The following is a 10,669-nucleotide window of genomic DNA, read 5'->3' on the forward strand; positions in this document are numbered from 1 at the left end:
TTCGCAAATCCTCTATTGCAGTTTTTAAATCTCTAATTTCGTTTGAAATTTTTGTTGTTTGTCGCGTTGCGACCGCGGTACAATTTACTGTTAAATCGTCAGTTTGGTCTTGCTGGTAATGGTAGTTATCGTACGTGGCATCTGTCGACGTCATTGCCACTGTTGCAGTAGGCTCGTGCGTCTCGTAGATTCTCTCTGCAGCGAGCAGCAGTTTGTCAGCTGATCTTTCGTCGTATATATGATCGTTCTTACTTGCATTGGTAGCTGTTGTTGCCATACGCGGAGTAACAGTCTATCAGAGACTGTCGAACTATCTACCAGGCTGCGTAAATGACGCCAGTATTCTGATGGGGTCCTATCTCCCCGTTTCTCTTGGTACAGTACTTGTTTGACTCTGATGTAGACAGACTTCACACACCGAGAAATTAATTCTTCTTTCAGTCTACAGTATGCTCCTTCTGTAGGCGGGTTTACTATAATGTCAGGTATCACAGCCGAGGTCTGATGGTCCAAATTACTTATCACCAAGGTGAACTTCTCGTGATCACTGACTATTCTTTGTTGTAGAAATATATTTTCCATTATCGCGAACCATGTGTATCGCTGAGAAGGCATGAATGGGGGCGCTCGTAATTGCAACCGTTGAGTTGGTGAAGCCTTGAAACCAGCGAGTAGTTCCATTGCTGTTACTTGCTGTGGTTGTGCTGCAGTAGTCCCAGTTGCCTTGCTGGTGTGTGCAATGGTAATTGAACCAACGTCATTCCTTTGGTCTGGTATATGCTTGAAGTTCATATCTTTCGAAATATGCAACTGTAGAGTTTCTATCTCATTCTGAAGCCTATGAATGTCTTCCGTTATCGAACCGTATCGTTTGCCGTCGTCGTCCATTGCTTTTGCAGTTAATATTCGACGTAGCTAACGAAAGGTTTAAAGTTCCTTAAGCGGAGGTCACCAATTATGTAGGCCACTTGCCTACAACAAATAACTGCATAGCCGTCCGGTATAATGTGTTGACGAAAAAACTCACAATGAGAAGAAACTAAAAAACAGAGAAGTAACAAACTAGGAGACTCTGTAGCCTTACGGCAAAGATAAAAAAACAACACATGACCAGAAAAAAACTCTCGTGCACTTTTGAAATCACTTTGCACCAGACATGAATAATATCACTGCCCCGTGGGCTTTAAATTTACCATTGTCAGTGAAGCATCCAGGCTTGTAAAAAACATGATATTACTTATTGAGATCATAATGATTTATAATCTAGATACCAAGTTGATAAAGAACTTCAATTAGCTGCAAAAGAAAGAATGCATGCAAGTGACGATTAGGAGAAATAGTTGTAATGTATGGAAAACGAAAATTAGAAATGGGCTTAGGCGTGGATGACAATGGATAGGGAATATAAAAATTTCATCTTATTAAATTTTTAATCTGTATAAATGAACAACTTTTCGATCGATTATACTTTGCTTCCAAGTGGCAAAACCAAGCCAAAAGCGGGTAAATTAAAGTTGAATAATGAGCAGTTAGATGTGATTGAACCATTTTTGACTGATGTTCAAAAGAAAAAGAAAGATAAGAAAACTAGTAGAAATTTACTTGTTACATTAGCTATTCCTGTTGTGAAGAAAAATTATTGAATATCTAAGAAAAAGAAGGAAGAAAAAGGACTAACAAAACACGAAGGTGGATTTCTACCATTACTTTTGGTTGCATCACCATATCTAGCAACTATTGGTTCACTCGCTGGAGGATCTGCAGCAATTGGGAATGCAGTATTAAACAAGAAGAAATCCGATAAAGAAGTAGAAGAACAGAAAAGACATGATCAAGCAATGGAGAAGAAAGCTGGCGTTGGACGCAATCCTAAGCCTGCTTCAGCAGGCACTGGCGCTAGACTGAAGAAAGCAAAAAACATTTCGAAGAGCTGATGGAAAAATTTAACAGTCCTTTATCTAATTTTGACATAGAAAAACCTACTAAACAACTACCAAAACAACTAGTTAACTATTTGGGAAAAAAATGAACTATACTACAATACTGAGAGAATATAAAATTTCGATTGAAGTAATATGTGGTCATTTGTGTCTATTTGTTTAAAAATTGTTATGCGAATTACAAGTTAATGATATTTTTAAACTAATAAATGGACATTTTTGTGAATAAAATCAACACTGATGAGGAGCCACCATAAGATTTAAGCTCATTGGAATCAAGAATTAAGAGAATTAGGGCCAAAAATAGCGAATTTAATCAAACAATTCTAGAAATAATTATTGGACATTTTTAGAATAACTAAAACTTTAATTGATTTTAGAGGCAGGCGATTAGTAGACATAAAAGATCCAGTAAATGATTATGATGTTGTTACTAAACAGTACTTAGAGAAGGAACGTGTTACAAAACCCGAATACACAAGCATTCTAACACAGTTCAATAACTATGTCAACACTATACAGTTCAATGAAAAAATTAATCAGATTCATCAAGATAACTACTACACTATAAAGAATTTCTTTACAAAAAAGGAATTAGAAAAAGCTTTTTCGGATTATTTCTCAAAAACAGATACGTCTGCATCGACAGGTGAGCAAATTTAAATACATAAGTAATTAAATATTTAATCAATACAGTATATTCGTCAAATCTTCGTTTTGAACCAGCAGTTGCTGCTGTAACTGGTGGCAGAAGGCCTATTATCATTTTCCAATCTTGAAATGATTGGCAAATTTGCATTTCAGAATAATAGTTCGACAGTTTGGTTAGTTCAAGAAATTCAGATGTTAACATATATTTCTTAGCTTTAGTATAGACAACATATTTCAATTTGGATGTAGGTCTACAACGAACTCTAGGTAGCATTTCATGATTCTTAAAATCATTAGCAAGTTGGTCGATGGGTCCCCTCCAGGCATCAAGATATACAGTAACAGGCGGTGAATGTATAATTTTATTATCATGCAGAAACAAGTAATCATCTACACCAGGTGTTTGATCTGAAACTTTGGCATCCCAATGTATAGAATCATTTTTCTCCTTCTTGTGTTCATCACTCCACTTCCAAATGAATTCTTGTGGATGCTGTAGAAACAGTAAATTCACTGGCATTTCTGGCTTTTTGTTGTTTGCAAATGATAATGTACGATGTACACCGAATGTCCCATATTTTCATTGCCACCCTAGAAAGCATAATATAATGATAGGTATTTGATAAGTTTTACCCTTAGCAACAATGACACCATTAACATGGTAATGGGTGGGTAACTGTTCCTCTCGTCCATGGACCTAAAGTCGATAAAGTTGCAGGGCTAGAAAATTTGAACAGTCGTGACCTCATTGTTTATCAGACATTTCACATGGCAGAGGTTTACAATAGAGATATTGGTAAATCATATTACTTGTCATCAATGCCGTTGGTTCTGAGGACTATGAATCATTGTAAAATAAATGAATTTGAATCTGTATCAGTCTGGGTAAATGGTACTGAAAATTGTAAAAAAATTAATATCGTCAGTGATCTCACACATTATTATAGAAATTAAATAAATTTTCCCCTTCCATTATCCTTACCAAAAAAACTACACACTGATCTTGCCAAAAGCCGAGAAGCGATTCTTCTTAGTGTTGTAGCTCTCTGGAGCACTCTGGGATGCACTCTATCAGTGACTTCAGTCATTATGCAACCGCTTATCTCTCTGTGTTTACAAACAGATGCCCAATCGCGCATGCTGTTAGAGAGACTACAGCACGCGTATGGAATTACACATCTCTGGACTTAGTAGTTCTTGGCTGACGCTGTGGATCAAAATTCTCTAAGTGTACATTGAGTATCGGGGGCTCAAGGATGCAACGCTTTGTCTATATAAGTAATGAATCTGAATCTGGTAAGGAGGATTCAGTCTTTGGGCAGCCACTTGAGCAACAGCATTGGACCGCACACACAGAACATGCCGCAATACTTTAGGAGGAGAAGGTGTACACGCATTACAGGTTGTAAAGCAATAGACAATATTTCAATTAATACTGAGATGATAATCTTTACGAAATAACTTTATCTACTCAGTCAATAATAGTAAATAAGTCAAGTTTTCTGACTCTAACATTGAAATATTCTGTTAAAACTGTACCAGTTGATGTGAAGTTAATTATATTTGCTGAAATACTTTAAGCCTTATTAAATATTTATTCTATATAAATGGAGAATCATGTTTTGCATTAACTCCTTAAGGACAATCACATTTATTGCTTGAAGTGTAAAAAATTTAGTGAACACACGATCCACACGGAGTAACAACAAAAAAATGAAAGACAAAGAATCGAAGGTCTTTATACAATATGTAAAACCAAATAGAGTAAATTTGTTAAAATGTTTTTGTAGATAGTGAAGGTCTGAATAATATTCATGAAGAAATAATTAATGAATTACATAAACCGATGAGGAGAAATTTTAAAAGAAAAAGGTTGTCTCTCTTGGTATAGACGATTTATGGCAAGCTGATCTAGTCAAAATGGACTTAGGTAATCTGAAAGGAATTTCAAAAATAAATCGAGAATACAAATATTTATTAACTCTTATCGATGTATTTTCAAAATTTTCTTGGGCTGTTCCTGTTAAAGATAAAACAGGTAAGAATGTGGCTGATGCTCTCGAAAAAATTTTCATAGTAAGAAAGCCAAAAACTTTACAAACAGATAATGGCAAAGGATTCTACAACAAACAATTTCATGACCTGATGAAAAAATATAACATTAATCACTATTCAAACTTTACTGAATTAAAAGCATCTGTTGTTGAACGATTCAATAGAACATTGAAAGAAAAGATGTGGAAAAAATTTTGTCAACAAGGAAATTACAAATGGGTGGACTTAGTTAAAAATACATGATGAATACAACACACAAAACATTCAACTGTAAAAATGAAACCGATAGATGTTAACAAGAAAAATTTAAAGATGGGCACCATTGTAACGAATCAAAAAGCGAAATTTAAGAATGGTGACAAGGTGAGAATTAGCAAACAGAAAGGACTTTTTGGAAAAGGATATACTGCCAATTGTCAACAGAAATTTTCGAAACTGAAGATGATATTCCTTCGGATCCAATCACATACAAATTCAGAGACATCGAAGGAAATTTTTATGAACAAGAACTACAGAAAACAAAATATCCAGATGTATATCTTGTTGAAAAAGTTTTGAGAAAGAAAGGAGATACAGTTTATGTTAAATGGTTGGGTTTCAATAAATCACACAACAGTTGGATAAATAAAGATAATGTAGTATTGTAAACTGTTGGTGATTAACTGATCTGCAGAGTACAAATAATTGACCTCTGAATTTTTGTCTCAATGTAAGTGTAACCGATGGCTACTCTTCAATTCTATATAATTTTTTAAAACACTATTAAAATTTTAATCTATTAAATGGCTACCCTAAGAATGAATAAGCTAGCACTTTCATTCTTTCTAGCTGTATGTTATCCAAATGGAGATACATGAACATTCATAAATCAATAAACTGATGCAAATGTGAATTATTTATACGATCACAAAGGAGACAAAATTTGTATTGTTTATAAATACTTCAAAAAACAGCTATCCATTTTTCCTATCTTTCATGCCACGTGATAATAAACCTTCTTTCATGTTACCATGCTGACTTTTTTCAACTAAATTCTTTTGGTCTGCAGTGGGTAAATTTTACCCTTTGAAATTCCATACTAAAAAGCCAGACTCTGAAAATCTATAGTGGACAAAACATCTTTTTGTTCTGCAAAAGGCATTTTGGATCTCATAACTAAAGGATACCATCCCAGGTCATTAATAAATTTTGTGTGTGGACGAATATTTTGTGTGCGGACGAATATTTTAATAGCGTCATTTCACCACTATTCAAATATTCGTATGTTTTACAATGATTACAAACACTTGCTTACCATTGTACATCAGCTTGTTGTTGGCGTCCATTTATTAAAATTCTACAGCAGGAACAGTTAGAATTTAAACATAAAAATTCTTTCTCCAGTCATTAATTTCATCAACAATATCATTGGACTGATCACATAATTTCTCAACAAAGTATGATAGGCTGTTGAAGTGAATATTGTATATTTCTTTTCTTTTGTCTACTCTGTGTACACCAAAATGAATCTTGAACATATGCTCTACTAAGTCATAATCCGTACATTTGTATTTTCTGACATAAAATAATTTATGAAATGATAATTAAATGGACACCCTAGCTGCAAACAGGTGTTGATTTACTTCATTGGGGACATGTTGAAAATGTGTGCCCCGACCGGGACTCGAACCCGGGATCTCCTGCTTCCATGGCAGACGCTCTATCCATTATTCGTGGCAGATTAATCTAGCAAGTCCCGTATGAGTTCGGGCATAGCGTATGCGTTTGCACAAGAAGGTCAATGGCTGGGAAGCCATATTTTAACTCCATATGACGGTAGTATCCGTTCCCGAAAGAACAGTTACCGTGGATGATCATGCAGCTTTGTTAGAAATGAAATGATAATTAAATGGACACCCTATCTGCAAACAAGCGTTGATGTATTTCATGCGCTCGCGGGGAGCGTGCAAGGGATAAGTCCCTGCAGACACACTATCCTCTATGCCCGCAGTGGCTGAGATGGATAGAGCGTCTGCCATGTAAGCAGGAGATTCCGAATTCGAGTCCCGGTTGGGGCACACATTTTCAACATGTCCCGAATGAAGTACATCAACGCCAGTTTGCAGCTAGGGTATCCATTTAATTATCATTTCATTTTAAATATCACTTTTGAACAGCGTTCACTTCTCCATTAATTAATGTATGGACCTCAAAACAAGCAAATGTTGTGCTCGAGTATCGGCCAGGCACGAAAACGGCCATGAATGAGTTTCTTAGTTTTGAGTACACTTACGAAAAAAATATAAAGACAACCATGAGAGTTACTGATTTATGATGCTTAGTTCACAATCATTTCTGAGTATTATTAGTAACTACGCTGCCGTCCCTAAACCTAGTTACAGCAGTGTGAATCAGACGCATTACGTATTCCGGTCCGTGCCAGTCGCGTCTTTGAGATGCCAGCTATGGTCACTTCCCAGCCCTCTGTAGGAACACATCGGCTCGTCTTCTTCCTGCTGGTTCTGTAACTGAGATTTGGAAACAAGGCAAGGTATATTTGGCAACTCTGTGTTCGACGAGTTACTTCCTGGTGTGCATGGAATTAAGCCTCAAAGTTCACTTGATTTTTCCTGTCAGTTCCATTGAATAATCTGAGTTGTTATCGCTTGAGGTGTAATAAAAGATTGTAAATTTACCGTTTTCAGCCCAGGAAACTCGTTACACTGGAAATCGCAACTAATCTTGTCCTTTAAATAGCGATTCACGAGTTCTAGTCACTATTGGCCTCGTAATAGGAATCGTGGATACATACTTATTCGCTACCTCTGTGGTAATATGCAGACATATATAAAGTGCCTGTTCTGGTTCGCGGTTGCAGTCTGACGTTTTTATTCCTTAGGTGAAAGAGCTACAAGCAGTCAGATCAAACATCGATAAAGAAAACGCAAGAAAATACTTCTTTATGTGTAATCTGTTCTTTACTACTTTTCATTGTTTTAGTTCTTTGAAGCAATTCCAAATCTTTGTGATGTTAATGTGATGTTCAACTTTTATTTGATGCAACAATTCTGATCTAGTTAAACTTAAATTATTTTCAGTTATGCAATCATCAAGAGCTTGATTTATTTTCTCCTTCACTTCTACTGGATAAATAACTCCTCTTCTTCAGGCGTTATCGGGTCTAAAAAGTACATTTCCTCTAAGTGATTTTTAGTTAAATCATTAATGAAGTGGAAAAGCTCGTTTATGTTAACATTTAGTATGAAACTGCAAAAAACAGTTTGTGTTCTTTTGGAGACACAAATGTGCTTTACATTTTCTGCAATGAATTCTTGAACACCCTGTACATTTTGGAAATTTGCGACTTGGAGCTCTTACATCATGCAAAGGCAAATGGTCAATAGAATCAAACTGTATCTCTGTAGCTGGTCGTAATTCTCCTCTGTTTCTTGGTATGACTCTCGTGTCTGAAGCCAGTCCTTCTTCATACAGATGCCCCCTCTTCTTTTCAGTCACTTTCTTTTGGCACAGTATCAATCCATCTGCTGCCCTGATACGAACTGAAGAAGGTCCATTTGCTTCTTCTTTGGGACGGACAGGTTGTCTGCATCTCGTCTGTATTTCCAACCAACTTTGCACAATGCCAAAGTCAACAGCATGAAGAATCATACGCAAGACCATTTTCGAGATCTGATGAAAACTATGTAGGAGCTTATCAATTGATCAAATAGATCCACACCACCCATTGCATGATTATATTTTCTCACGATTTCAGATCTTTCTACTTTCACATATTTATGGTGCTTTTTGTTCCAAAGCTCAACTTCATCCACTGAGCCTTTACCAACAAAGTTTGAGCACAATACAATTGGCCTATTGTCTAACCACTTACACATGGTAATTTCATCAGCACTAGTGATTTCTTCACAGTAACCTCTGGTTTGTTTCATTATTGTTTTATCATCTGAAAAAGGCAAGTTCTTTCCAAATCTGTTCTGACGGACAGTACCTACTGCATTGATGCCTTGAGATTTCAGAACTTGAAACAGGAGGACCTAATCCAAATTTTTTTACAGCATGCGGTATTTAGTTCAGTTGTAGCGCCTTGATCCAAAAGGAAATCATGCACTATTCCACACTTTCCACACAACATGAAGACATTGATTCCCCATGGACTTGGTTTCCCCTTACACACTGCTTTGCTGTAAACTTCGCAGTGAAAGGAATAATTCCTTCATCCACACAAACATTCTCTTCTATAGGAAGGTCACTGCAACGTTTTCGAATGGCTGTGTAAACTGGCCTGAATTTGTAAAATTTATCTTTATTTTCAGGTGGCTTCTCCAGATTGTTCACCAAGTGTAAATTTGTTCGTAATTCTAAAAATCTATCTCGTGAAATGTTTTCCCAAAACACATTGACCTTGAGGCTTGTATCCCAATACATTGGTAAGCTGGGAAGTTTCAAAGCACCAGTCAATATATGCAAACCAAATAGCACCTCTAGTTCTTAAGGAGTTGTCTACTTGAATGAGGATTTGCCTTGTTGTAATGCATAAATAATAGTATATGCTGCTATGCTAGTGAACAAATCATCTGGTATATATCTTTTGAAGTATTGTGTTGGAGAACACAAGACAGATTCTTCAAAATTTAGAGCTTTGTATGTTTGTCCCATGGTACTTAGAGGCCTGCGTTTCCATTTTATGGATTCTGTAGGTGTCACCATTATATTGTCACACAGGTTATTCTATTCTGGGTTGTTTTCATTGCATAAAATGTTCATTTCAGCATCCACCACCTCTCTGTCATCTTCATCTTCAGATATGGTGTCTCTAAACACATCATTCACGCTCATTGTATCTGCTCCAACACGTTTCACTGTGTGTGGAGCTTGCCTTTCAATAATTGGTACACTGTCATCCTCATCTCCACTGAAATGTATGTCAGAAACATCACCATTTTCAATTATGTCCATAATCAAGCCCCAATCTTCTCCACAGAAAGATATTCCTTATCCAGATTTGTAAGTCAAAAGCCAGAAATATAAAATAAAATCATGTGTACTGGTCAGTTATTCTTCTCCTTGCTGCTGGTACTGAAATTCCTGAAGAAAATACCACACATAACTACCATAGCCATGCAAATACAGCTGAGACAAAATTTGGGGTTACGTTTCCTATTTTACACAATTAATGACCTGTTGTACACAAATGTGTACATTATATTTACCTGATACATAACACATATATGAACTGAATGAAATTGCTGAAAATTCCACTGAAAGAATGTCTAATGTTTCCAAAAGAAGGAAACCACATGAAACATTCATTAACAAAACCCACAATGTGACTATTGTAGGAATAAAGTCAACGAGTAATGGCTTCCCACAGAGAGACAACACCAGAGAGTATATTTCACCATGCAGTTCACAGACTGCTCAGAAGAGAGCAGCAGCTGCTGGACCATGACCAAAATAAACCTACACAAATGTGCACTGTGAGTTTTTATGTATATGACATTTCTTGTCAGCGAAATATTAGTGAACAAACTTTATATACACAACTGTGACCACCAGGTCTAAGAACGTTAATTACTAATCAAAATTTTGTCTCAATAATTGGAAGTGTACAAGAAGCGTCCAAAATACGAAGTGGAAATGTCAATTGACAACTTTTATTAACGTAAATGTACAAAGAATAAGAATTCAAATATTTGTAAAGAATGTAATAAAATGCTTAGAAGAAACGCATATAATAATGAAAAACCGTTTTAAACAATTTGTATCTAGTTATAACAGTCCTTTGTAAATGTTTAAGGACATGAAAGATTTTCTTTGTTTTTACAAACAACAACAATTACTACTACTACTACTACTACTACTACTACAAGCATTATATAGAGAACAACACTGTGAAAAATGTATTGACTGTCAATAAATTAAAGATCTTTGTTGTTTTTACTTAAGTCATACATCTAGGTACAAGCTCACAAGTAGATGCAAGATTTATAAACTAGAATATAGGCGAAAGAGAAAAATAGTGT

The 10,669-nt window shown here is 35.8% G+C and overlaps 1 protein-coding gene across 1 annotated transcript; it reads right to left on the reverse strand.

The window, feature by feature from the left end:
* Positions 1–8,290: 8,290 nt before the first annotated feature.
* Positions 8,291–9,353, reverse strand: LOC126188832 (piggyBac transposable element-derived protein 1-like). Its single transcript, XM_049930446.1, has 3 exons — positions 9,151–9,353; positions 8,763–9,078; positions 8,291–8,680 (listed from the first exon to the last, which is right to left on the reverse strand). The coding sequence occupies exons 1-3, from the start codon at positions 9,351–9,353 to the stop codon at positions 8,291–8,293; spliced, it is 909 nt and encodes a 302-aa protein (XP_049786403.1).
* Between the last annotated feature and the right edge of the window lie 1,316 nt (positions 9,354–10,669).

Source organism: Schistocerca cancellata, chromosome 5 (assembly GCF_023864275.1).
Source record: "Schistocerca cancellata isolate TAMUIC-IGC-003103 chromosome 5, iqSchCanc2.1, whole genome shotgun sequence".
Taxonomy (NCBI): Eukaryota; Metazoa; Arthropoda; class Insecta; order Orthoptera; family Acrididae; genus Schistocerca; species Schistocerca cancellata.

Bases quoted from the DNA above. Each gene is read 5' to 3' on its own strand.
- LOC126188832 (XM_049930446.1), bottom strand. From the start codon at position 9,353: ATGGTGACACCTACAGAATCCATAAAATGGAAACGCAGGCCTCTAAGT. The intron at 9,079-9,150 runs GTAGACAACTCC...GAAACTTCCCAG, and splicing joins CAAGGCAAATCCTCATTCAA to CTTACCAATGTATTGGGATA. The intron at 8,681-8,762 runs GTGGAATAGTGC...AATTTGGATTAG, and splicing joins CTTCATGTTGTGTGGAAAGT to GTCCTCCTGTTTCAAGTTCT.